Below are 27,832 nucleotides of genomic sequence, written 5' to 3' on the forward strand. Positions count from 1 at the left end.
CATTAAAAAAAATCAGAAACGTCTCAGGAATGGAGAATTTCAGAATTCGTTCTAAGCACAGAGAAGGGGGTGACTCACTCAATGACAGGAGTCAAGGGCACTGCTCAGAGAAAGTTTTCTGTCAGATTTTAAATCTGGCTCCTTCAAGAAGAAGCTTCTGTCTGTGGCCAGCGACAAAGCTGTGGGCTTTCTGTAGTTTGCAGAAATCTGATGACTGTTACCCTGAACACCTGGTCCCTAAGTGGTTCCTACCCGTTGGGCGGCTGCATTTACCCACGAGCCGTGGTCCGTCCTTCACTCTCGCTCTCATGAGCCCTGCACGGACAGGTGCGGAGGGTCAGGGACAAGCCTGGCAGCCAGCGGGCTCCCCCGTCCTGCAGGCCCTCACGCTGGGGGGCACGGTGTGTCGGCACAGGCTCAGTCACAGGTAGTGTATTCTTTTTTTTTTTTTTTTTTTTTTAAGATTTTATTTATTTATTTATTTGACAGAGAGAGAACAAGCAGGCAGAGAGGCAGGCAGGGGCGGGGCGGGGGGGAGCTGAGCAGAGAGCCCGGCGCAGGGCTCAATCCCAGGACCCTGGGATCATGACCTGACCCAGAGGCAGAGGCTTTAACCCACTGAGCCACCCAGGCGCCCCAGGAAGTGTATTCTTTACGGGAATCTTAGCATATCAGCTTCCTGGGAAGTATTTTCCTTCGTGGTGGGTTTTTTTTCCGCCTTCTGCTGTTAATGGGTGATGGTCGCTGTACTTCCAACCAGCTGTTATCCTGTTAATTGTTCTACAGAAGAGATTAATAGTTCAGTGGTTTAAGGTGCAACCAGATTTTAATTTGTCTTTTTCCAGCTGTTAGACGACTTGTTAGTTACGATCTCTAAGAAGAGGGTGAGGAAAATCCCTGTCAAACCAAGGCTGACTTGTCGATATTTGATATGTTTCCTGATTTTTTTAGCTTTCTGCTGTGTCTTGTCCCTGAGCGTCCCCCTCAGAGCACAGTGTCTGCCCGCCCCGGGGGGGCATACCAAGGGGGTGGGGGGCAGCGTTGCGGCTGTGGAGGGAAATGCTAACGCCCTGTCTCCTGTGCTTCACAGCTGGCGTACTGTGTCGTGCAGTTTTTAGAAAAGGACAGCACGCTCACTGAACCAGTAAGTATGCGCTCTGGCTGGGACCTTGGTCCGGGCACCGGTGCACCTGTGATGTGGCCTGTGGGCGTCCCCAGATGTCCTATCACCGCGGCCCCACTGGCCAGGTAGCTGCTCAGAGCACGTCACCCCCGCGGTCCCGCTGACAAACACACTGCTTCCCCTCACGTGTCGTGTGTGATCAGAGTGGGGCGACTTGGACTGCAGGGTCCCTTACCACAGTGATGATCGTACATGAGCAGATTGCCTCTTCCCTGAGCTGGATCACAGTCCTCCGAACGGGAGGCACTGGCGTGTGGATCACGAACCCCCCAGCGGCGGCCTTCCTCCCGGGTCCGAGGGTAGCTGCTCTGTGATGACCACAAGTGCCCGGTGGCCTCTGTTGAGCGTGTCGTTTTCCAGATTTCTCAGCCTGTTATCTTGTCTAAAAACGAAGGCTGTCAGATCTTAGGTTAGCCAAGTGAAAGGTGTGGGGGCTGGTGTAAGCCTTTGAATACGCTTTTTTGTAGCTTTATTGAGCTATAATCCATATACTGTACGTCTCAACCATTTGAAATGTACGATTCAGTGGCTCCTTGGTATATCACGTTATTCATGTTCTGTAACTGTGATAAAGTGCGTGCAGCATACAATGTAATGTGCCATTCTCACTGTACATGCGTGGGGCATTAATTACATCCCACTGCTGCCCAGCTGTCACCACGATCCCGAGAACTTGGTTATCGTCCCAGACAGAAGCTCTGATCCCCCAAACGCCGACTCCTGCTTCCCCTCCGCCCACCCCTGGTGGCCTCTCACCTGCTTTCTGTGTCTACGAGTTGGCCGGTTTGGGCGCGGGTGGCTTCGTGCAGGATGTCGTCAGGGTTCAGACCCGCCTTGCCTGTGTCCGAACTCGGTCCCCGGGTGTGGCTGGATGGACCCCCTTGAATTCTGTTCATCCGCTCCCCTGCCGGCGGATGCTGGGGTCGCTGTGAGCATGGGTGCCAGGGGTCCGTGCAGGTTCCCGCTCTCGGCCCTGTCGGTTGTACAGCTTGAGGGGCAGTGCTGGGTCACTAGTGTTCCTGTGCTTAGCTCTGGGAGGAGCTACCCCACTGCCCGACCTCCCCAGCTGCTGCACAGGCTCCGCGCCCTCCACATCCTCACCAGCACTCGGGGATCATCCCTTTTTTCATCTGGCCATCTAGTGAGCGTGTAGTGGCATCTCTCAGGGGCTCTTTGATTGGCATGTCCCTCCCGGCTGAAGAAGTTGGGCATCTCTTCATGCACTGGTTGGTCACCTGGTCGGACCAACCCCTTCAGACCCATTGCCCATGTTTAATCCACCAGGCAATTTCTTACTGTTGCGTAACAAAGTGAGAGGTACGGAGTGTCAGCTGCAGCGTTTGAGTACTCTTTCTGAAGCTACCCGCTGGGATAGGAGAGGCAAATGTCATGCCAGCATTCTCTGTCCCCGTGGCCGCCTCCACGGTGGTCCCGTGAGGTTGTGAGTGTTACGGTAGAAACACACAAGAAATGCAGTTTCTCTTTCTGGGCTACACTGGCTCCCGATCTCTGCTTTCTTCTGAACCCCGTGCACTGACTCCCGTGACCCGGCAACTCCGGAAGAGCCCTCAACCACAACCTGGGGTCCCCGCACACCTCTGCCTCCTCCGAGATTCTGGAACCCCCCACAGAGAGGCACCAAACTTACCAGACTTCAGTGTCAAACCCAGAGTGTTTTCTCCCTTTCAGGGTCGGGTTGTTTTTATCCCCCTCGACTAAACGGAAGACGTGTCTCGGTGGGGAAGGACAGCTGAGGTGGCCCCAGTGATCAAGTCTCTTCTCCAGTGGGGCCACGTCCTCAGGGCCTGTGTCTGTGTCAGACAGTGGCTCCCACCGATGGGTTGGAACCATTACCGATGACACGTACCGATGACACATGTGGAAACAGTCTGGCACACACCCTGCCTTTTCTACCTCAGAAATAAGGGAAAGAAAAAGCGTGCACTTTCCTGATTTTTCTCTGTGTGTATTTCTCACATGCTCCAGGGACTGAAGAATCTACCAGATGCTGCGCCGCGTTCGCCGCAGGCCAGGCCCCCACCGTAGTGCCCCGGTCCCCGGCCAGGTCTGTCACAGCCCGAGTCCTAATCCTGCCCAGCACGCCCCTATTCTCCTTCCCCAAAGACGAATGCGAAAGCTGACAGCAGTTGGCGGCAGCGGGAGCTCTTGGCCGTAGTTGTCTGACGGAAGGAGAGAGGCGGCCGCTGGCCTCTGCTGGGTCCTTCCGTCTTAGACCGTAGGCTCTGAGTTGGCACGGGCGTGGAGAAGCCCCCGCACAGCCGGTCCCGGGACTGCCACCCAGATTTGCTCCATTCCCGGATCTCCCGCAGCACAGACTGCATATCAGTGCTCCGTGGACTGCAGAAAGCAGATTTTGTTTTCCGCACATCAAAACCATACAGACCCTCTCCTCGGGGAACTCCTCTCTTTGAAGTTCCCATGTTATGAAATACAGAGGCTGCTCCATCTTCCTTCAGCATTTGAAAGCTCATCGACAAGATGATGAATGGGATAAAGTGTTGTGAAGGTGCGCGTCCACTTGGCAGCACTGAGGAGGACACGGCACCCACGGGGGAGGGGGGCAGTCTCAGGGTCCGTACCCAAGGCTCTCCTGAAGCTAGGATGGCCAAGGTCAAGAATGTTTAAAGTACGATCCCTTTAAAAGACCTGCAACACTCCCATCCAAGGTCTGCAATTAATATTTTATTTGTGAACTGTGTGTAGCGTTCAGAAGCTTTCTTGAACACATACGCTACTGTTGTACGAACAATACAAGCTCATCAGATCACAGGTGGAAGTAAGATCACGTTATGTTGTCGACCGCCTGTTTCTTCAGGATGATTGACTTCTGTTACAGGATCTGGTGGGAACCCTCTTTTTTCTGGTGTGTCGGGGAGGGGCTCGCCTGCCCTTCCCAGCCCCGTCCGGAGAGCAGCACCCTGTCGAGTCTCCAAAGGAGAGCTCAGTGCATGACCTGCGCCCAGCAGCAGACAGCTTTTGCCTCGATGAGCTTCACCAGGCAGGTCCCTCTTTTGCAAAGTGCTGCTGCCTTCTGAAACCATGGTATCGAGCATAGGTCACTCCAACTCCATAGGTTGGTCCAGCGTGGGGCTCCAATTCCAGAAATAAAACCTCTTCTAGAGACATTGAATAGCTAATGCCATTGTGTTCTGCATCTCACACACTAGTGTGTTTTTCCTAACAAAGTACCATTTGACAAATGACAAGGAAGACTGGGTTTGGAAACTGACTGACATCTGCCATAATCTTTTTTTTTTTAATGACTTTTTAAAGATTTTATTATTTATTAGAAAGATGGAGAGAGACCACAAGTAGGCAGAGCAGCAGGCAGAGAGAGAGGGAGAAGCAGGCTCTCCGCTGAGCAGGGAGCCCGATGCAGGGCTCGATCCCAGCACCTCAGGATCCCAACCAGAGCCAAAGGAAGCCGTTCAACCGACTGAGCCACCCAGACACCCTGACATCTGCCATAATCTTAACCGTGGTCCCCACACTGGGGAATAGTAGCTGGTCACTAAATGTCCAACGGTTTTGAGCAAAAAGTAGGACCAAAATCATTAAATACTAGATTTTTTTAAGGAAATCCCTTCAGAGACCATCGTTTTATAAAGCTTTACATCAGGCTCCAAAACGAGGAGCACAGTCTTTTTTATAAATGTTGGAGTTTCATAAAGTGTAACATCATCAAAGACCATCTTGGAGCCTGAAGACCAAAAGCATTAGTGGAGTTGTTCGGAGTGGCAGCTGTTGAGAGGCCCGTCGTGTTTTAGCCACAGTCAGGATATTGCCGCGGGCCTGCCCAGCCTCAGGCGCTGTCTGCAGGGTTGCGAAGGACGGACCGGTGCAGAACCCACACCCGCCAGCCGGAAGGAGCTGGCACTGGCCGTGATTTTCGTGGCGGTCCCGACGCTCGTGAGGGGCTGGGACACTGGTTCCTGAAATGGTGGTGATGGGCTGCGGTCGTGTTTTGGGCCCTTGTGCTCTTTCAGAATGAAGACAGCTGCACTCTAGAAATGTTACTCACCCTCACCAAGTTGAATCTGACACTCTGGGTGTATGCTCTTTACTGGTATGGTTGTAACAGGAAATTTGGGAACTGTAGGGGTGAGATAGAGAAAGGTTGCCCCACAGAAACTCCTCCCTGCCGACCCAGGCAAGGAAGGTAAGGTCAGGTCCCCGAAGGTGAGGGAGCTGTCGCCGCCGCCGCTGAACATGCCTCTCTGGGGCCAGCAGCACAGATACTGATGGGCCGGATCCCAGCTGAGGCCACGCTACTGTGCTCCCCATAGGCCAGCACGCCTCAGTGCAAGGTCCTCGCAGCGCCCGAGGTGGTCACCGGCCCAGGGTCACAGGTCACATGCAGAGGGCAGTGGGACCTCAGATCCCCCTGCAGCCCCACACAGCCTGAGCTTCAACAGGATCAGCTTATTCCACATCTCCTGTTCTGACTCCTCTTAGCACAGTTGGAAACACCGTGTGTGCACACAGTGTGCAGAAATACCGAGGAACGGCCAGTTTGAGAAAGAAACAGATTTTGCGTACGTGTGGCCAGCACCTTCCCCGCTGACCGCTGCTGCGTAGAAACAGATTCACAGATTCCTACTTCCCGTGTTTCTCCTTCATTCTTGTCCTCTCTAAACCCTCCTGACTGCTCATGTTTTATCTTCTTTTTTTTTTTTTTTCTGAAGGGACTGACTGCAGTGGGGTTAAGCAGAGGGAACGGGTCACATGTGTTAAAGTGGCATTTCTGAAGTAAATCAGATGAGATCCGGTTCTCTGATTATAAAAAGCCCATGTGCTGACTTATGGTGTGGCTGATCCGTCTCCACAGAAGAAAGCGTCGCCTGGTTCTGTGGCTCTGCTCGGGGGGGTCGCGCTCACGGAGCGCAGGCGGCAGGTGTCACACCGTGTGTTTTTTCTCCGGCAGGTGGTGATGGCGCTTCTCAAATACTGGCCAAAGACTCACAGTCCAAAAGAAGTCATGTTCTTGAATGAATTAGAGGAGATCTTAGACGTGATCGAGCCGTCGGAGTTTGTGAAGATCATGGAGCCGCTCTTCCGGCAGCTGGCCAAATGCGTGTCCAGCCCCCACTTCCAGGTACGGAGGGCGAGCCGAGAGCAGCCTCGATGGGTGTCCACATCGGCAGAGGTGACCGGCTTCGGTGCGTCACAGCCACACCGTGCCTGTCCCATGGGCAAAGGGAGACGGCCGTGTAGTCGTACTTCGAAGTAGGGTGCAAAGACGCTGACTCTGTAAAATACACTTGAGCGTCTCGGTCCGTCACTGAACCCCTGCTTCTCGCTAAGAGTAATTAGGAAAGGCTCCTCAGGAAAGCCGTCTTTGTCTTCCCGTTCTGTGTGCCCCAACGGCATCACACCTCGCACACCTCGTTCCCCACAGCCGAGCGACGGACACTTGGGGACAAACTGTTCGGCCCTGAGACTCCCCGTCGACAAGCACTTGTTTCTGACACAAACACATTCCGACTTTTGTCCCCCTCACCCCAGCTCCTGTTTGAGGGGGCCTCAGTCACCTGCCGCTCTCCCCTCCTGGGCTCCTCATTCAGCCGTTGTGGCTTCGTTCTGAGGTCGTCCCCAGGACCTTTGTTCAGCCTGTCGGCCTCCCTTGCACGTACTGGAACGTGTCAGTGGCTCACCCTGAGCGAGGCGGCCCTCCTGACGCTCCGTGCCGCCGTCCGCCCCAGGGCCTGTCACCCCGGGGGAATTAATTCTCCCATCCTGTGTCTGCCCTGCTGGAACGTAAGCTCTGTGAGGGCGGGAGTCCCGCTTCACCTTGTGCACTCCGACGCCTTGGCTCTTCCCGGACCCGTGGCGGAGGGGAGCAGGCAGAAGGCGGCGGGCGGGGAGCATTTGGCCACGTCCTCCATGTAGAGCCCGGGGCGCAGCCTGGATGTTCCTTGAAGGAGTGGAGGAGTGAGTGAGTGGGTTCTTGGCGGGCAGGAAACCCGCTGCCCTTTGCAGCGGTCTCTTGGGTGATGGTCTCGAGTGGGCCGAGTCTATGGCGCCGATTGGCTGATGGGTGATTCATCGCCTCTCCACGCAGTCGTGGCGAGGGTCCTGCTGAATGAGGGTCTCTCGTCCCGGTCCCCACAGTTGTGCCCTCCGTCTTGCAGGTGGCAGAGCGAGCGCTGTATTACTGGAACAACGAGTACATCATGAGCCTGATCAGCGACAACGCGGCCAAGATCCTGCCCATCATGTTTCCCTCCTTGTACCGCAACTCCAAGACCCACTGGAACAAGTAAGGGGGCGCGAAGCGTCTGCCCTCGGCGCGGGTCACGGTCCTGGGGTCCTGGGATGGAGGTCCGCACCGGGCTCCCTGCTTGGTGGGGAGTCTGCTTCTCTCTCTCCCTCTGCCTGCCGTTCCCCCGCTTGGGCGCGCTCTCTCTCTCTAATAAATAAATAAAATCTTTTTAAAAATTAAAAGGAAAAACAGGAAAGAGCTGGCTGTCCACTGGGGCATTTAAAGTTCCCCATATGTCGCTGAAACTTCAATTAGGATTGAAATCCAAGTCCGAAATACTGGTTTAAAAAGGAAACACACGTAAGCACTTTGCAGAGACCTTCACCTTGTTGTGAAGGTAAATGCAGGTGAAGTCAACGTACCGAAAGTCCCGGGCCCCTATAAGGCATCAGCGCAAGGCTCTGGGGGTCGCTGGGGCACTCCTGGCACAGCCCCGCAGACCTCATCATTGTATCGACTTTCAGGAGCCTTTTTTCTGCCACAATCATTTTTTATTACGCTCAGCAGGTGGGAGCAAAGGCCTTGGAGCTCAGCCACCATCCCCGTGTGCATTTAGTACAATGCGAGAGGCAGTGGTGACTGCTGCCTGTTGCACAGAGAGCAGTGTTATTTAAATGTTTCCAGATACAAGTGGGGTTTTGTTACGAAGTGAGCTACAAAGTTCCCGTGAACCTATAGCAGCAGAAACAGCAGCAGGCCTGGCAGCAAGGAGGGTGGTCGCGGGCGGGAGGAGGCTTTTCTGTGGCTGCTCACAAGACTGTGGGCTTCCTGGGCTCCACAGCGCGGCCCTGCTGCCCGTCTTGCTGCCAGTTTGGCCATCCGCTGAGGGCAGGTGGGACTGGCGTCCTCTCCAGGCTCCACTGAATCACAGAGCAGCTGTGCCTCCTCCTCCTCGACATCAGAGCCAGGAAGCTGAGCTTCATGAAGCCATTCCGTGGTCATTTTATTTTGTGTCTTCCATAGCCCTGTTTTGGCATTATTAAAAAAGTTTTCTACCCTTAATTAAGATGAAAAGGAAACTGACATGTCCTTGATGCTGAAACGTCTCCGTTATTTCCCTACACGTTCTGTTTCTTCAAGTGTCAGTGTTTTTTATTCCGTTTCCACGGAAGGTGGCTGCTGTCAGCCAGGACAGAAAGCGAGGGGCCCCAGGGCCAGTCCGGAGCGCTCCACGGGCTGCTTGGAAGAGTGACGGGGCTTTGGTTAGAGAGCCCAGGGGCGTGTGACAGGGCCTCTGCAGCAGCTGGAGGGTCAGGGGGCAAAGGGCTGTGGCCGAGGAGGGCAGGGAGGTGGGTAGAGAATTGGAGGGTTCAGAGCCTGAACACCAGGGTCTGCTTACAGGACAATACACGGCTTGATCTACAATGCGCTGAAACTCTTCATGGAGATGAACCAGAAACTGTTCGACGACTGTACCCAGCAGTTCAAAGCAGAGAAACTGAAGTAAGTTGCTCCTTTCAAAAGCTACTCTTTCAAGGGTTTTCTCTTCCTCGGGCCTGAATAAAGCTCTTGGGTGGGTGGGTCCTAAAACGCTCCTTGCTTTAAAGCAAACTCGCTCTGTCACCCTCGAAACAGAAATGCAAACACTTGTTACACTCACTTGTTGGCGGAGAACATCTCTGTGCTCCCTGTTATGGCACCAGTTTAATCACTTCTGAAAAACGTGCGTGCAGCCCGGACTTTAGCTTTGCTGAGGAGCACAGAGAGGCTGGGGGCGTAGGAGCTTTTCAGGTCTATAAGGCCGAGGTTTGAGTGCTGTCCCCTGAGGTCTACATGACTAAGCAAGCGTGTTCATCCCGACACGGTTTTGCGGGCGCATGTGGCGCAGGCCTCGTCTGAAGCCTGGCCTGCGTCGTTCACGAAACCCATGCCCAGCTCTCGCTCGGAGGAGGACGTCACCGTCAGGTCTGGGCTCTGGGCAGGTTTTCTTGTTTGCTTGTCCCTTGAAGCTGGCTCGGGAAGATACACTTTGCACGACTATAATTCAGGCTACGGGATATACGTAACCAGCGGTCCCGCGCGCACTTCACAGACGGCACGTCCATGCCGTCCCGTCCATGGGGCCTCATCACAGGTTCTGACAGCACAGCAGTGCCTATGACAAAAATGTGGTGTGGAAAGACAGGGACACACACACGAGGGGGACCCACTGCGTGAGGTGTGGTCTGCGGGGCCGGAGGGAGGCAGGGGCTCATGCACATGGAGCCTCCCGGCCTCCAGCTTTGTGGCCCGGACTCCTTCGGAGCCGAGCACGGGATTCACGCGTGCCTTCCGCCTTGCACACGGTGAGTCTCTCAGCTTTCTGAAAAGGATCTTAAAGATCACGCAGCACATTCTCCACATTAAAAAGAAGAAGAAGAAATGCTGGGTCAAGGTGAAGGGATTTACAGAAGGTTGTGGGCCTCTGACGGTGGGAGTGGACGAGAACTGGGTCGGAAGACGGTTCGTTTTAAACCCGTCCTTGTCGGGACGTTAGTCCTTAGCCTCGGTTCCCGTACGCCGTGGAATGGTCTCACTTTCCACGGCCCCATAAGCTTATCTTCAAGGTTCTCTAGGTTTCCCCGAGGAAGCAGCGAGAGCAGGACGGTGCAGGCCTGCGGGGCTCGTACGCGTGTCCTCGGGGCCCACAGTCTCCAGCATGTTCTCCCTGTGGCCTACTCACTCGCTCAGTCTCTGCCTCTGAGTCTGACTTGTTTTGTGCATCGCGTGTGCCACATCCCGTCCTGCGGTGCTCCCCATGGTGAAACTCAGGAAGTAAGACCAGAAGTGACAGAGGAGAGTAGGTGGCCGCTGCTGGTCACGCCAGCGTCGCCTCTCGCCTCTGCTTGCATGTGATCCCTGTCTCTAATACCAATGATGTTTTGCTGTTTTTCAGAGAGAAGCTAAAAATGAAGGAACGAGAAGAAGCGTGGGTTAAAATAGAAAATCTAGCCAAAGCAAACCCCCAGGTACTAAAAAGAGTAACGTGAAAACCTCCAGGGCGTTACTGAATGTTTTTATGAGCTGGGAACGTGAGGTCCTCGCGCGAGGGGCGGGGCGGGTCTCGGTAACCTTGTATGTGGGCATGTCTGCAATAAATGTGCTTCTCAACTTTTGTACAAGCAACTGGTTTTTGCCCCCCCAAGTTTTTACCACAGAATTGATTTTTTTCTCTCCTCTTTTCAGTAAGATCTAAATCTTACCAATATACTGTGGTAAAAAGGAAACCAGAGTACAGCCTCTGCTTGGGGGCCAAGATTGCAATTTGCTTTCTCCCCACAAATGTCGTAGACGCTGTCACTCAAGTGGTATGTCCTTTCTTTTTAATATCAAAATCATTTGAAAAAAAAGTTAGATTTGAAATAGATGAAGTACAAAGTTGGGTGGCCTTTTTCCTAAAACCAGGTTCCTGGAGGCTGAGCCTTTAATTGTTGAAAATTGCCTGACTTCTGTCGTGTTGGCCCTAACCCTTCCTCCCAACCTGGCTAGAAGCCTCCAGTGCACTGTGGCAGGCGGGCGCACGTGGCGTGTCCCATGGAGCTGCCAGCAGTGGCGCCCTACAGAGTGCCCGCTGTGGGGCCGGCGTGTGGGCTTCTGAGCTGCGTGGTCTTGGGTGTCATGTCCACTGGTCCCAATGGACTGCAGCACTGTCCGGCAGCTGCTCCTTCTGGTTCGGGGCCAGTCTGAAAATCACGGGGATGCGTCCCTGCCACAGGCACGGTCCCCAGGCTGTCCTCCGCCTCCCAGAAAAGACGAGATCGTACTTTAGGAGAACCACTCAGCTCCCTTTAGAACCCTAAAGGTTCGTGCAGGTGGGCTGGATTCCAAGCAGTCCGCTTTTCCGGGGTGAGAGGTGTGCACAGGTTGTTCGCTAATTCCGTGCTGCCGGTTTTTCAGTCTGACGTTGCCTGAAAAGCGATGCATGAACAGAGGTTTATTAAACGTATGTGTCTGATCTGTGTGACGTCTTGCTTGTACTTCCCTCAAGAAAACCACATTCAGGAGACTTAAGCCTTCGGAAACTGGAATGACTTTCTTAAGTGAGGTCCCGGTCCCCGCGTAGAACAACCCAGCAGCGTCCCCTTTACGGCCTCTGTTCTGTGCTCTTCACAGAATCGCTGTTGTGAGGTGACCGTGAACCCGTGCGTGCCCCGTGCAGGCACACAGCTCCGGGCATCTGCTGTAAGAAACAGAGTGTGTGTGGTTAAAATACTGACATTTCTTTCTAAGACACAGGAAAAGTGGGAATCTGGGGCAGGTGGAGGCAGGCGGCCCTGCCTGACAGCCGCGTGCAGGGGGCCGGCCGGGACCCCAGCCCCCGCACCCGCCACCTCGACACCCTGCGACGCGTGAACCATGCACAAGTCAGAGAGCCCACTTCTGTTTATCTTACTGAGAATATAGAAATGATCTCATGGAAACCCGCACGAAGCCTTCCTGCCACAAACGGGAAAGAGCTGGTGGGTTGTGTAACGGCGTGGCCTGGTTTTCACTGCTGTGCGGTAGCAGGTGTCCCTTCTGAAATAGACACTGCTCCCGTCTCCCTTTTTCTGAGCTGCTCCTGAGTTTCTCTTACGCGACGTTTTTACTCCTCTGGGCTGCTCTCTGCGGCGTCCCGGGCAGGCCCTGCCTGTGCTCGCCAGGCGCCGTTGGTGACCGTGACGTTCAGGGCACGAGGCTGACCGGCTGGCTCCCTGTTGAACCCGTGTGAGTCACCCCCCGTGAGTCCCATCTGCCCGCGCAGTCCCGGCGCCACATCCCCCAAGGAAAACACTTCCTGGGCTAGGAATGTCTCAGAGCTGGAAGCAAGGCCTCGGGACTTGGTCTTCACTTGAGAGAGGGAACCTTTTCCAAGCTCCAGTCACTGTGTGCCCTTTGTCACAACGACCGCAGGAAGCAGAGAGCTGTGTGGACTACAGCGTGTTTCTTGTTTCCGTCATGGGAACAGTGGGGTCTTCGAGCCTGGCTCCCCGTCTCAGGTCTGTCTTCTTGAGGTATGAGTTCATTGCTTCTTCTGCAAGTCTGCCCCCTGAGCTGTGTCTGGAAGTCGCCCCGAGGCTCCCCCGCTCAGATCGGACGTGCGCCATCCGTCCTGCGAGGCTCGGGGAGTCGGCGGAGCCTCCCAGATTTCCGGTCGCGTTTGTCATGGCCATTGTGGCGGTTCTGCTAGAGCTGTTGAATACCACGCGTGGTTTAATTTGTTCGAGTCCTGGAATACTGAGGCTTTCTCCCGAGACTGTGTTCTCCTAGCCCTCCCAAGAGGCCAGGGACAGCTAGTGTTCGCTTCTCCCTGACTTTGGTCGGAATTGTGTGACGTGATGACAGGCGCTTCTGTGAACCTCGGGTGCAGCCTCGGGCCCAGGGCGCGGGGCCCGGCTGGCCGCTTTCCCTTGAGAGGTGGGCGTCTCTGGGCGACGTGTGTGTTCCTTGACCCTGCTGTGGACTCCAGCCTCGACAGTTTTATCCCTAGTAGGAATCCTCTCCTACCGGGGCCTGCTCTGTGGCCCTCCTTTGGCTGGGACCATTTTGTAACATTCTCGTTCGTTCTTCTTTTCGCCCTGAGCCCCAGTGAGGACTTGGGAGCCGCGTGCCGCTCTCAGCACGGGCCCGACGAGTCCTGCGCTTAGTTGTGCTTCTGGGAGCCCCTGGGGGCTCGGCACCGAGGAGACAGCCGCTTCCCTCAGCAGATGGGCACCAGCTGGGTGTCCTGAATTGTGGAACCTTCCCAAGATACAAAGATGGGGGCAGGACACCGCTCCGAGGGGCTCAGGGGTCCATGAGGGGAGCCAGATGGAGGCAGAGAGAATGCATTCAGATGGCCAGATCGTAACACGCATGGGGACATGCTGGAGAGGAAGGTGGGCAGGAGGTCTGCTTCCTGTCTCCATCTGGGACACAGAAAGCCACACTGGGGTGTCCATAGTCACGGTGTCCCCAGCAAGAGGGCTGAACCCCTCGCAGGGGACGTCTCAGCCACCCAGTCTGGATCCAGGGGAGGTTCTCAAGGCAGAGAGGGCAGAGGACGGAAGCCTGTTGAGCACAGGTGGACTGTTGGCGAAGGAGGAGGGGTCTGGGCGTGGTCTGTGCTTGGGAGCAGCTGGAGCGGGGACAAACGTGGGTGTTTAGCCCCGAGAACAGGTGCAGGTCTTAAGAGTCCTGAAGAGCAAAGTGGCCTAGTCAGACTTGGATTTCAGAAAGTTCTTTCTGGCAGCAACACGTCTGGTGCCTGGAAGGGGCGGCACCCAGGCGCTCTCGCGCGTGTGGCCACGGCGGCGTGGATGGGAGTGGCAGGTGCCTGGGCGCCCAGTGGCATGGGAAGGAGGAAGCAGCTGAGTCGAGGCTCCACGGCCACGGGCTTCCAGTGCGTAGCCCAGCTGTTGGGCAGAAGCGAGTCACGGAGTTTGGCTAGACGACTGAGACGTGTGGCATGTGGACAAAGGGGCAGATGGATAACAGCTCCAGGGAGTTAAGAGCATGGGCAGGAGAGTCAGGTCGGCAGGTGCCAGCCTGGACAGGGAGGGGAGGCTGTGGGCGTGAAGAGCAGGCCAGGGGAGCGCATGCACACAGGCTCCGAGCGAGGCTGCCTGGCGGGTGCCGCCCCATGGTCCCACCGTCCCAGGGGAGCCTTGGAGGGGAGTCTGGAGCCGAAGTCCTAGTCCCACCCAGTGCCGCTGGGCCTGGAAGGGTAGACGCGGGCTGGTTTCCAAGGCCCGCGGGCACAGGCTGGTTTAACGGCCACCCTGTGGGCTGCAGGAGAGGGCCCAGGGTAGGGGGGCCGCCGGAGGGAAGACTTGCCCCCGCCAGGACGCGAGCCTTCCGGCCCGGGCCCTGCGCCCAGAGAGTGACTGCGCGCTTTGCATTGCAGTACGCAGTGTATAGCCCAGCAAGCACCGTGACCATTCCGGTTGCAATGGAGACAGACGGGCCTTTATTGGAAGATGTGCAGATGCTGAGAAAGGCCGCGAATGAAGAGGCTCGCCAGGTAACACGCACCGCCCAGAGCGGAGCCGGGGCGCCCGTGGTGGGCTTGCCCGAGCCCCATCACCGGAGCCCGGAGGGACGCGCTTTCCGTCGCTGCCTTCTGGGCGGGCTCCCCGGTCCGGGCCAGCTCACGGGAGGTACCTTTTCTGCACCTCAGGGAGCAAACGACTAGAAATCATTGAGTCTCGAGGCTGCGCCTGAGATGTGAGTCTTTTGTCTTCATTCCCACGAGTAACGGTCTCAGCCGCTGACCGTCCCTGGCGCGCGAAGCCAAAGCCTTTGCAGAGCGGGAAGTGGCGTCATTCCACCGTCTTCCTTGTGAGCCTCCCGCTCACGCTCTGGCCCAGGGACATCCCCGGTCGGCCGCCCGTGGCAGCCCTGGGGCCGAGCCCCGTCTCCCTCCCTGACAGCAGAACAGCACTGCCTGGCGGGAAGGGGCCCGAGCCGGGGGCCTTGTTGGGGTGACCCCTGTGCTCAGGTGGTTTGTTCCCACGGTGGTGGGGGTACGTGTTCAGACCCCCACCCATCCAGAGACCGCCCACATTACCAAGCTGGGAACACGCAGACAGTGGGGGCTTCAGAGGGCAGGTGTCCCGCCTGTGCATGAGGAGCCTGTCCTGGCCGTGTTTCTCTGGGGGGCGGGGGCCTTCCTGATTCTGGAACCTTGAGGATCCCTGATGACAGCCAGCACTAAGATTCCGAAGGGCCCGAGGTCAGGGTGGCTGGACGCAGGCAGTGTACCAATGCTCATGTTGTTCACAACTCACTTGAGCAGAGGTTTTAACTCGGGCAGATTTCACTCCCCACTTGATCAGACGGGATGGGGCATCAGCAAGAGCGCAGGCCCGCCACCGCCCAGACCACGCTGTCCTTACTCGTGGCCGCAAGCCCCATGGGGCTGCTGAGCCCTCACAGCGTGGCCATCTGCACCGAGCTGTGCTGACAGCCCAGAGCACAGGAACCCCCAGGCTCGACAGCAAAAGCATCTCATTCATAATTTTTTACTCTTGCTTATATGTTGAAATGACAGCATTTTAGATATATTGGGTTAAATTTTGAAACGCTGTTAAAATTCATTTCACCTATTGCTTTTTACTTTTTTAACGTGGCTACTAGGGAATTTGGAGTTCCATATTGGAACATGTTTTGTTTTGTTTTGTTTTCCCAACTGGGCGGCATCAGTCCAGAGTCGTTTTGCACAAGGCTGCCCAGGGAGGCAGCTGCAGTGACCACCACGCACGTGCCCCTTCTTGCCCAGCCAGCTCCCAGCCTTAGCAGAAGAACAAAACTTCAGTACCAGAAATACGGTGGGGGAACTCCGTAAACGCCTAGTGGATGTCAGTGACTTATTTTGACTTAGTTCAGTTGGAGTCCATAATTGTTAGCCGTGAACAGATGTAATTAAAAAATCTCAAAAATCCCCATTTTTCTCTGTCCTCCCTGGGGGGACATTCATTTTCCTGCTTCACTTTTTTTTAACTGGAAGAGGAATTTGAGGTCATTTTTTAAATTGCCATTTTGATTTTGTGGCTTGAAGTGTACTAAGTACTAAAGACATGAGAGCTCGCCTAGTGCTTACAGACACAGATATCAAAGCAGCACCCCTCGTACTGAGAGTGCTGCCCCGGAATCTGGGACAACATTAGAGGGGTTTTTTGTTTGTTTGTTTTTGTTTTTTAAAGATTTTATTTATTTATTTGACAGAAATCACAAGTAGATGGAGAGGCAGGCAGAGAGAGAGAGGGAAGCAGGCTCCCTGCTGAGCAGAGAGCCCGATGCGGGACTCGATCCCAAGACCCCGAGATCATGACCTGAGCCGAAGGCAGCGGCTTAACCCACTGAGCCACCCAGGCGCCCTAGAGGGTTTTTTTGTTGTGTTGTGTGTTTTGTTTTGTTTTGTTTAAAGATTTATTTATTTATTTATTTATTAAGATTTTATTTATTTATTTATTATTGAGAGAGAGAGGGTATGAGCGGGGAGAAGGTCAGAGAGAGAAGCAGACTCCCCACGGAGCTGGGAGCCCGATGCAGGACCCTGGGATCATGACCTGAGCCGAAGGCAGACGCTTGACCACTGAGCCACCCAGGCGCCCCACCACCTTAGTTTTTAAGTCATGTAGACCTTTCGGCAGTGGACAGGAAGCTGACGGTTTACAAGCCAGTTCTGACACATTAATTGTGGGGGTTAGTCCGTCCTTGACCCGCTGCAGGTCATGATCAACGCTAGGAAAAGAACGGCCTATGTCCAAGACGTAAAGAACACGTAAATTGTGGTCTTATTTATGATTCCTCTATGAGGAATCAAGTATTTGATCAAGAAGGCAAATCGAAATAGCATTCTCATCGTGAGTGGGGAAATGGCCCTGGTTGATCTGTCCTGTGCCCTCGGCGGTGTGCGTCCTTCCCCGGAATGCAAAAGGCTCGGTCTCTACTCATGCACCCACCTGGTTCTGACTGACCCGAGGCAGACAGGTGGTTCCGGAGAACTCCTGTAGCGTATGTATTTCCGTGACTCTTGCGAGGTGATGTAACTAACTTTTCTGCATAATTTTTTCTTAGATCTCTACGATCACGCTCCTGAGTTGAAGACTCAATGGCATTAAAACACCCGTTCTCAGGGGTGCCTGGGTGGTTCCTCGGGTTAAGCCTCTGCCTTCGGCGCAGGTCATGATCTCAGGGTCCTAGGATTGAGCCCCGCATCGGGCTCTCTGCTCAGCAGGGAGCCTGCTTCCTCCTCTCCGTCTTGCTGCCTCTCTGTCTGCTTGTGATCTCTGTCAAATAAATAAATAAAAATCTTTAAAAAAAAAAAAAAAAACACCCGTTCTACCCAAATTAATGTGATCTCAATCAGAACCCCAGCATACTTTTTTTTTTTTAATGACATACGGATTCTAACATCCACATGGCAACACAAAGGACCCAGAATAGCCAAACAACTTGGAAAAAGAAAAGAACTGGAAGACTAATACCATCTGATTTTAGGGCTTGTTACGGATTTTTGTGAGTCCATTGAATCCCGTCCCATTTCAAGCCAACCAGGTGAAGGTATTTCTAGTGCAGTCTCGTAGGTATAATATTTGATATAATAGACTCTCCTGAATTTGAAAAATGTTGGAGTCCTGTATCCTGAAAATCTCAAAACACCATCGTTAAAGCAAAGAGAAAAATACCTCGATGTAGGAGAACTTGTGCACAATTTGGAGACCAAATCACATAAAAAGTTATCGCTAAAAATTAAAGTCTGAGTATTTTCAGGGCCCTTTTAATTGTATCTCTGGCTAATTTTATTTTCCCAAAATAATTCCACATTTCTTTAAAATGACTTGAATGTTGGCCAGGATGGGACACATGGGCGAGGTCGATGGCAGAGGAGGCAGGAGGTGGGGTGCGGTTGGTCGGAATTCTGGGGAGAAATTAGGTATTGACCTGTCAGAACCATGATTTGCATTTTTATTTGGGGGGAGAGGGAGGAGCTTGTCTAACCCTCCATGGAACATCCAAAGAGGAGTAGTAAATTTCATGTGAATGACATTTATACCAGAGACGTTTAAAATGTTAACAATTCTCATTTCTAACAGTCGGTCGGGAGAAAAGCAGTGCCGAGCACGCAGATCAGGAAGGTGTAGAGAGACGGAGAGGCGGGCAGTGAAGGTACTCCTTCCTCCAAACGTAGAGTGTGTGAGGCTTGTGTGCTGAGGACAAGACGACAAACAGTGCCGTGCCCAGGAGGTGCTCTCCCTTTCCTCTCTGTCATCCCCGCTGGTGAAGATGAAACGGGTCCCTTGAGACATTTGGGGGTTAGCTGTGTCCTCAGCCGCGTAGTAAAAACATGGAGGATTATGTTCGCCACCTTCGTGTCCTGCTCCCACTTCCTATATGGAAACTCAAGCCTCGTAGATCTGCCCGCACGTGGCAGACGGAGGCCGTGCCTCACGCTCCACCTGCTTACCGCGTCCGCCCACGGCCCACACGCCCCCCCCAGCCTGCCCCTTCGGGGTGACCGTGCGCACGCCCTGTCGTCCTTCCCCGCCTGCTGTCTTTCTGATCTTTCTCCTCTTGTCACGCAATGCCTGACACCCAGTCTGAGATGCCCGCGCAGGAAGCCCGGCGCGTCCGGCCCACGGTCCTCGCAGATGCTCCCAGGGCTTGTGTGTTCTCTGCATTTGCACTTCTGGTTCCAGTTCCCCAGTTTCGACCGTGGCCTTTTTCTGCTCACATGTTTCTTCTCTTCGGAATGCCTGTTTCAGCGGGGGTGAACTATACCGAGTCTGTAAACGTCTGGGTTTGGCTTGGCTTCGCTTGGCTTTGTTTTCAGGGTAGAATTGTTCCCTCTTGGGTTCCTTGTGGGCCAAAAGCAAACACGCCCGGCGCTGTGCCCCTCACAGCTCCCCGATGGGGGTGCTTCTCCTGAAGCCGCGAGCACTAACCTACAGGGGCAAAAAGCCAGACTCCCACCTCTCCCATAAATGAGTGTGAATATTCACGTCACGTTTCTAGAAATATTCCCGGAACATCACACAAGGCTCTTTCTAAACCTTGATGTCCCTGCCTTTTCCACAGATAAATCTGCAAAGAACCCTGAGAAATACTTAGCTCTGCAAAAACGTGAACTTTCCACATTTGGCTTCTGTGGGTTCTGGAATTGCTTCTAAAAGCCAGAAGTGTACTTTACGCAGAGGTTAGATATCCCCAGACTCTGAGAGGTGGCTGTGGTTTTGTCCCTTTAGTTGTCAGACAATTGACTTGAAATGAATTTTCTCTGATAAAGCTTTTGTTCACAACCACGGAAGTCAGTACATCCTCTTTAAAGTCTGTCTTGTCGATGGAGATGCCAAGCAGAAGCACTTGCTTCTGGCTGAAGTGTACAGCTAATTGGCAGTCCTCTGGTGTTCAGATGATTTCTGTGGCTTGTCTTGTTTCAGAAACACTGGTACGGATGCCCTGGCCCTGCCCCAAAACCGACTGACGTGTTCACCTTTTACTTACGGGAACGGGTGCCTTCAGTATAAACACCCTGTATCAGCAACCACCACCCTGCTTCCATAGCAGACGCAGTTCTCTAAATCCTTGTGCAAAACCAGGATTCTTTTTTTGTTGTTGTTTTTTAAGTAAAACCACAATGTCCTAAACTTCAGAAAGACAATGTTGTGGGGGAGGGAATCTTTTATTTCCTATCCTTAATACTAGAAAATTTTATGTGCATAATTAAGTATCGTTTTTTTGAAGTTCTAGGGGGTTTGTTCCCCGAAGTGACCCACATAATGCCTCTTTTACTCTAAGGACCTTTTTTTCAAATTGAATAGACATTTTGGACCTTTTCTTTAAATCCAGTTTCAATGTGGTTTTCATTCATTCTTTTTATTTCCCTCCAGAGGAAATTTCCACTTTCCGAACGGCTTCTGTAATGGCCGTGGGCACAGAGATGCCTTCAGTAGCGTTCGCTGCAGTGGGGTTTTGCTACTGAGGACATTTCCTAGAACTGGTGAACTTGCAAAAAACAGAGGTACCGAGTACTGGGACGGAACTGCACTTTTCTAGGAACCCAGACTGCCAGTGTTTTGTGCACACCACCCTTCCCACTAGCTGCTAGGTCACTGCCGGTGGCCGCACCCAGTTTGGGGTGCTTGTTCCTCTGTCGGCCTTACAATGTGGGTGCTGGGCACCCGACTTATGGCTGCCCTTTGACTTAGCATGCAGACATGAGCTCCATCCTCTGATGGCTTCACTCGTAGCCAATGCCACTGCCTTTGTAATTCCAGGCACAGAAAGATCTGAAGAAGGACCGGCCTGTCGTGCGCCGCAAGTCCGAGCTGCCTCAGGACCGCCACACCAAGAACGCCTTGGAGGCTCACTGCAGAGCTGACGAGCTGGTCTCCCAGGACGGGCGCTAGCCCCCCGGAGGACCGCTGCGGCCTGGGGGTGCCTGTTCTTTTCCGGATTCTGTAGAAAGTACATCCTTTTTGTGCCATACAAATCAGTTACACTCAGAGTCAGAGCTTTCTTCGACCCCGTTCTGTAGGCAATAATGCACTTCTGCCTCAGCTCGAGATTAGGAGTTCAAACAATGGTGGCTTCTCGGATGGGTCGGCAGAGCCGAGGGCTGCCGGCCACGTCCCCCGCGAGTGGGCCCAGCCCCGGCGCAGCCCCCATAAGACTGTTTCCCAAAATCAGAGCTAAGGAGAGCACCCTGGTCATCCTCTTCACATTCTACCCACCCGGAATTCGTGATCATTTATACAAGTGGTTCTATGGTAATATCACTGTTCTGCAAATCAAAGGAACACTTTAAAAAAGTATTACCTATTTCTGAAGACTCTACAAACCTTTTCCGTTGTTTCTCTGTGATTGTTAACGCCAGTAGCTTCTCTCTCTCTCTCTCTCTCTCTCTCTCTCTCCTCCTCTCTTTCTTTTTCTTCCTTTCTTTTTATCTCACTGAGATGGCTATTTGCTGTCCTCGTTCTAACATGACTTACTGAGAAAAGTGACATGACAATCCTCGGCCACCGTGTTTTCAGATGGTGTCTCTTTCCTTTGATGTGTGACATCTGTGCACTGTCACTTCTTTTGGGTACCGCTAAAGCCATATTTCCAAGCCTGGGGCCCAGCACCAGGGACCCCAGGAGTTAAGCTCACAGGAGAAGCTTACCTTAAAAGAGAGCTTTCTCTGCCTACCTTGACTGGAATTGGAATTTTCAAATGTTGTGTTCCCCACCCCCTTTTTTTTGGTTTGTTTGCAGACTTTTATTTTGTCTAAACATAGTTGCCCTTTCACAAGGCTCTAGAATTAATAAAGGTATCATCTCTGAGAATCCATTTTCTACATTTTATAAAAGGTCAGAACGAGATCATCTTGAGTCGGGCCAGATCTTGGCCCATCACGAGCTGCAGCCTGCCTCTGGGCGGAAAGTAACAAGAGTGCCCCGGTCCGTGCAGGGCGCCGCCCTGGTGTCCCCTGGCTGCCGGGATGTGGTCCCCAAGCGCCAGTGGGCAGCGGTGGCAGCGGCGGTGGTGTGAGGGCTTACTGTGACCCTGTCCAGGGGAACCGAGCACACATTATAAACACCTCATGAGGGACATACAGCGTCTAAGTCCTCATTGGTCTTCAAATGCTGCTATTAAATTTCACGGACTTCCTTGCATGTGTCTAGCTTTTGTTTGGAATGGAATAGCACGAGGAGAAAAACCTCTACCCTTAGCGCTTCGTCTGCTCTGTATCTCTCTCAGGGTGGCTCGTGTTTTGACTTATTTATCCTGCTTGAGAGCTGTTGGAGACGTGTCCCTATTCTGAACAAATGACTCTAGTTTCTCTTGTCTCTGGTATAAGACGAGATTAAGTTCATGTTAAATGTCTTGATGCATAAAAAGATAAAACATGGCTTCTTTTATTTTAATCGAGGTCTCGGGTGTCCACGGAAACGTTGTGGAAAGCAGACACGGTCCCCCGGCCGTGGTGCCTGCTGCCCCTGGTGTCACTTACGTCCACACACGATGTTGATTTCCTTGTGTCCCTGGAGGAAGGTCATGGGGGGTGGGGGGGTCTGGGCTAGGAGCCAAGTCAAGTACTAACTAAAAAGATTGCCCCAGCTGAAAGTGGGAAAGGCCACTTTTCAAGAAGAAACACTTCCTGAGAAACTTGACAAGTAATCTATCCATTTTACCATTATGAAATCTATAATTTAAAAAAAGCTTAGATGCCTTTTCCTTTTGAAGGAAAGAGGGTGCTTTTTATTGTATAAAGCAGCGTCTTCTGTATTTTGATATACCATTGTTTGAACTTCCGTCTTTAGCTGATAGATTCTCAAATATCCTTGATTTTGGATGTTCAGTATGTGTGTGAGAGAGGGTTCTAGGAAGACTCTCTTCTGCCCTAGGTAAAAAGCAAAATATCCACAATTTGGGTGACTGTATAAAGCTCAGCCTGTAAGAACACCTTTTTGTCTAGGTTTTATTTCTGCTCTTTATTGAAGACAAACATTCACCAAAAAGGGGGGGGGGGAGTTTTGAGAGAGACTAATTTTCTTTGACAAGACTATTATTTAATATTTTGGCCTATTAAAGTTTTCCTAGTTAGTACTCAGATTCCCTGTGCTAATTGTTCAACTTATATATTATTATATAGATACACTGTTTATTCTGTACCAAACTGATTTCAAAAAGTACTACATTGAAAATAAACCGGTGACTGTTTTTCTTCATAAAGTTCTGCGTTCGGCATCTTCACTCTTTCCAAAATGTATCTGTACATCAAAAATGTCACTATTCCGAGTGTCTTTTTAGTGTGGCTTTAGTACGGCTTCCTTTTAATATTGTACATACATTGTATCTTTGTTTTATGGTAACAAGTAATAAAAATGTAGACTTCATATTTTGTACAAAATGTCCTATGTACAGAATAAAAAAGTTCATAGAAACAGCAAAAATAGGTAAGTGGCACAATTATTTTTCTTTAGAGGATATCTGTAACTTTACGCTCTAGTGAAATGTTAAGTACCTACATATTTTTTAACATTTTGTAATTCAAGACTTTTTGTTCTGACATTGTTTATGAAGAGAAAACTTCATACACGTGCCATTTAATATGCTCTTTTATCCAATTTAAAAAAAAAAAAACTCTAAAAATGGTGTATTATATGGACTAAATAAAGAACATGTGAATTTTATTGCTCATCATGAAACTAAATTTAGCCATGGTGTCAGGCCAGCCGGGCCTGGCGGGTTAGCAGGCCTCCCTTCGGGCAAGAGGACATCCTCTGCTCCCCGTCTCCCGGTCAGAGGCCCCAGCCCAGCGTCCCTGGCCCGCTCCGTGAGATCATGGCTCACCTCCCTCGGGGAATAAAGTAGAGGTGCCTTTCTCCGCCCCCACTCATCTTTGAGGAGGCAAACGTGAGTCAGAGCACAATTTATAGAAATGGAATTATCTGAGCCCAAATCACGAAGCTTAAAATGATTCTTGAAAAGAAACCGGTGTCTTGCAGACAGAGTAGAATCATAGGGAATCTGAATCCAGGGTCTCAGCCCACCCACCCCATTCCTGATGGGGAACCTCCGTCTCGCTGAGGCTGTGAGCGAAAAGTCAACAAAGGAGGCCAAGACTCAGGGTGTCTCCTTGAGCCATTGCCACAAGCCGCCCATGTCCTTGGCCACCACGCTGGGCAAGAGGTGACCTGTGCACCTCCGTACCCGTCTCCGTCCCGTGGTCTCCCAAGGCCCTGCTCTTGGCGGGGGAGTAAGGGACACGTGGCTCTGGAGCTGGGGCGGGTGGCAGGTCTGTGTCCATGGTCACTCCGTGGGGCAGTTCGGAGAGCCACACATACCCCACTTCATGCAGGACACCCTAAATGCGGCGCCACTAGGAGCTGGCCGTGACCTCGGACCAGGCGTCCCTTGCCTCCGATCCTGGAATCGGGGAAGCGCCGTGTTGGTAGCATCTGTGGGTCAGGGACATCTGAGGGAACTCAGGAGGTGGACGCACACCCCAAGCCCAGTGTCGCACAGCTCCTATGTCAGGCTGGCAGGTGGACCCCGCTCTGTGCCTCCTTCCGCAAGCAGCACCTGCCGCGGGGGCCGCTGGAGGCGGTGCGGGCCCGCTCGGTCCTCATGCCCCCAGGAGCCTCTGCCACGGGTCCCCTCCTTGACGGGTGAGGCCGGGCACGCAGAGGGCAAGTCACTTGCCCGAGGTCACAGAAGTACCGAGTGGGGCCAGGTTTCAGCCCATGCATCGTGGCCTTGGACCCCCCGCTCGCCCCCCTCCCCTTGTCACACTGGAGGAACACCTGGGTCCCGCGGGGGAGGGGGCCACCAACATGCGGGAGGGCTTCTGGAACTGGAGGAACCGCAAACCAGCCCGCCCCGCGGCCCTCACACACGCTGCAGGAGCTGCTTCCATAAGCTTAGGGTTCGCCATGGTTTCACGAGTCAGGAAACTCCGACACGTTCTCCGGCTTCAGCCCTTCGGAGACCATCCGCTCGTGAGCTGTGGCCCTCGGCAGCTTCCTCGTGTCACCCTGGGAACCTGGAAACGTCAGAACCTCCGCTGCCCTCTGATAATACACGTGCTTTTACGTAAGAGTTCACTTGGGGGAAAAGTGGGCTCCACGATCCAAAGTTTTGAAACCCACAAAGACTGACTTTTTTAGAGAAGGAGATGGGAGGAGTAGGGGCGACGGCCCCGCTCTGGCCCGCGGGTCGGGTCTCTGTGCCGAGGCGACGGCCCCGCTCTGGCCCGCGGGCTCGGGTCTCTGCTTTCTACAACAGCTTGACGGAAATCGCACGGCACTTTGCGGGAGTGGAGGAAAGAATCTCTAATTCATCTTTTTTTAAGATTTTATTTATTTGAAAGAGAGGACGAGCAGTGAGGATGGACAGAGGGAGAGCGGAAGAGAAGCCGACTCCCCACTGCGCGGGGAACCTGACGTGGGACTCGGTCCCAGGACCCGGGAACCATGACCTGAGCCACCCAGGTGCCCCCCGAATTGATCTTTCTTCTGATCAGGGGAAACACGGCCTGGTTTCCTCCTGTGGGCCGTTAGAAACGGCTCACTAAATTTCAGCTGGAGCTGAACTCAGCTTCGTGGTTTATTTTATAGGTTGACACAGAACCGATGACTAGTCAGTCACAAGAATTTTCTGACCCGTCTTTTTTTTTTTTTTTTTCCAGTTTTCCTGAGTGGCCCTCGGCACTCAGCGGGGGGTCAGTCCCAGGCACAGCGCACGCACGCAGTCTTGTGAAATGACCACAGTAAGTCTAGTTAACCTCCACCTCCGGCTTCGTGACCCCAAAGAAAGCCACCCAGGTTCCTGTAGTGAGAACAGCCAGTGAGAGACACTCGGGTGAACACACCATTGTCTGGGGAGCAACAGCGAGCAGGGCGCCCACAGAGCTTCGAGGAACCCCTGGAATCAGGCATGTTCAGGAAATCCCTTCTATGCAGCGGGTCTGGTCCCGGAGGCGTCTCATGGAGGTCTCTCCCTGTCCCTCCCACATGTGCACCCCGACCCGCTCACGCCGGCACCACGCACAGAGTTGGGCTGGGGGTCCCTGGGGGTGCTGGGGGGCCTGGGCACTTAAAGCGTCACGCTGAGGGGTCAACCCTAAGGTTCCCTGTCCGCCTTGCTCAGGTGCAGTCACCTCACCAGCGCCTCTGTTACTGTCTCCAAAATGCGTTTTGGAGAACTCGGCCTCCAGTGGCATGTGGATGTGAGGGCACCTGGTAACCAGCGACAGCCCCTTTCCTCCGGGGTTTTCTCCTGGAGCCCCTCGTGCCGCTAACACACCACGGAGGAGCGTACCTTCCCCACACGCCAAAGGAGAGGGGTTTCGGCCTTACAAAAAGCGGGTCCTCGGTCATGAAGTCAGCCCAGGGTGAGCATGCCACCTGAGGCTCGGCCACCAGAGCAGGGATCCTCCTGAGCAAGAAGAGATCCTGAGGCTGAGCCTCTCGCAAGCCAGCACGCCAGGCACAAAACCCAGGCCGACTCCCGAGGCCACATTCACTGGCTGCTCTCGAGCTGAAAAACAAATGGCATCTCTAAGTCCTGCCGCTCCGTGGGGCGCCTGGGGGGCTCAGGGGGTTAAAGCCGCTGCCTTCGGCTCAGGTCATGATCTCAGGGTCTAGGATCACGCCCCGCATTTGGGCCCACACTGCCTGCCTCTCTGCCTACTTGTGATCTCTGTCAAACACATAAGTAAAATCTTTAAAAAAAAAAAAAAAGTGCTATCATTCCATGAATTGTTTTCTTTTGTTTGATGTTGTCAAAATCCAGATGATTCTGTGGCATAAGTTTGTGCTAGGAGAGCCAGAAGTTGCTTCTTCCTGAATCATGTCCTCACGAGTTTCAAAAAGACCAGGATAAAAAGCCTGCCACGTGGAGTGACCCGTGAGTGAAGCCCCAGCGCGCGAGAGAGCAGGTCAGGGTCAACCAGCACGACAGACAGAGGAATGGGCTTACGAGAGCCTGCAGGCGCCAACAGTGATGGCCGAAGGGCTGCTTTCTTGTGGGGGATGTCCCCAAGACCACTATGGGTGCAGTAACTCCCTGGAAGGACCCAGAAGGAAGCAAAACTGCTGTACCCTGGTCACCCTTTATGACCGCCAGGGACACAGGTTAAGGTCAGCAAGAGGAAAGGCCGCCTCGGGCAGGGCCCTCTTGCCCTCTCCCTAAGGTCACTCCTCCTGCCAGCAGCTCCACATGCGTGGCGCCAACCAGGGAAAAGCCCAGAGAAGAGTCTGGGTGTCCGGGGTTTCAGGGGGACCAGTCACACTTACAGGGGACTCCAGATGCAGGGCTGACAGTGCAGTCCACAACCACACCCCAGATCCTGATGTTACTGCGGACTGGGGGCGTGGCCTTAAGGCCCCAGGGAGACAAAAAGTGCCATCTGGCAGGACTTCCCCAGGGCTCGGGATGGCCTGCCAGGAGCTGGGGCAACGGCCAACCCTCTCCTGGGGCAAGGGGCATCCCTTCATCACACCACAGTCCTCGCAGGCAGGGAGCTGTAAGTGCGGAGAGGTTCACTCACAGCCAAGGTCAGGGCCGGCAGGGGCACAGCCACATGCAACCATGGGCAGCCAGCCAGAGGAGGGGCCCGTTAACCCACTGAGAAGGTAGAGGATTTGGAGATAAGGCTAGCAACCTGCTGGTGGAAAAAGAACAGACCCTAAAACATATGCGCTGCTCTCGGCAGCCCTGGGGGCAGCCACTCAGTACCTTGAAGTGGCTAAGAGGTGACTCGTATTCAGTGTCAAAGGGAAGTAAACAGGGGAGCCATACCTCACGTTCGGGCACGTTCACTGCTCCACTGGCCCCGGGTACCAGCAACGTCAGGGCCCAGCAAAGTCTCTGGAAGGCAGGAATCTCAATCCTACTCACAGCATGATGGATACCATGGGCCCCTCCCCAAACTAGAATGGAGTCAATTAACAGTCACTGGCGTCTTCTCCTACCAGCATTTTCTCCAGCCTGGACACTGGCATGACTTCAGGTCCCAGCAGGCACAGCATCGGTGAGGAGACCCAGGGCCCCAGAGGCTCCAGCAGCATAGAGCAGAGCCTGGATGGAACCCGCATCTCCCAGCCCCCGGAGCCAATGTGGTCCCAAGGTGAGACCCAGTCTCCAGCTAAGTGACGCTGGGCCCGGTGTCAGATCTCTGCTGGCCAGACTCACACCCCCATCACCAGCCTGCACACTAGAGCTGAGCACGGCAGTGCCTCCACGTCCTCACCCCGGCATGAGAAACGACCAACGGAGGCCGGTCCCTCGGGAAATGAATGGCGTGAAAGCCTTTTCCTTTACTGAACATACTTTCCCTCCTCTTTGGGTTCTAAACTCTACCTTCCCAAACTGGTAAATGTTCAGAGCAGTTTCTTTTATAATTCCATACTTGAAAACAGTTGGCAATACAGTGC

At 53.5% G+C, this 27,832-nt stretch overlaps 1 protein-coding gene across 8 annotated transcripts in view; it reads left to right on the plus strand.

Annotated features, from left to right (window-relative positions):
• PPP2R5C (protein phosphatase 2 regulatory subunit B'gamma) overlaps positions 1-23,086 on the plus strand; it is a 121,964-nt gene extending 98,878 nt beyond the window's left edge. For 2 of the 8 annotated variants that reach the window (XM_059183132.1, XM_059183136.1), the window contains 7 exons: positions 1,091-1,144; positions 6,129-6,299; positions 7,336-7,463; positions 8,808-8,909; positions 10,342-10,414; positions 14,311-14,427; positions 20,186-23,086. In XM_059183132.1, the coding sequence (XP_059039115.1) occupies positions 1,091-1,144; positions 6,129-6,299; positions 7,336-7,463; positions 8,808-8,909; positions 10,342-10,414; positions 14,311-14,427; positions 20,186-20,317 (777 nt within the window). In that variant the 3' untranslated portion in view covers positions 20,318-23,086. Of the gene's footprint in view, positions 1-1,090; positions 1,145-6,128; positions 6,300-7,335; positions 7,464-8,807; positions 8,910-10,341; positions 10,562-14,310; positions 14,428-16,985; positions 17,836-18,004; positions 18,078-18,986; positions 19,105-20,185 lie in introns of those variants that run through there. The other 6 variants (XM_059183135.1, XM_059183137.1, XR_009355903.1 and 3 more) reach the window with 5 other exon arrangements.
• The last annotated feature ends 4,746 nt before the right edge of the window (positions 23,087-27,832 follow it).

The sequence above is a fragment of the Mustela lutreola genome, chromosome 7 (assembly GCF_030435805.1).
Source record: "Mustela lutreola isolate mMusLut2 chromosome 7, mMusLut2.pri, whole genome shotgun sequence".
Taxonomy (NCBI): Eukaryota; Metazoa; Chordata; class Mammalia; order Carnivora; family Mustelidae; genus Mustela; species Mustela lutreola.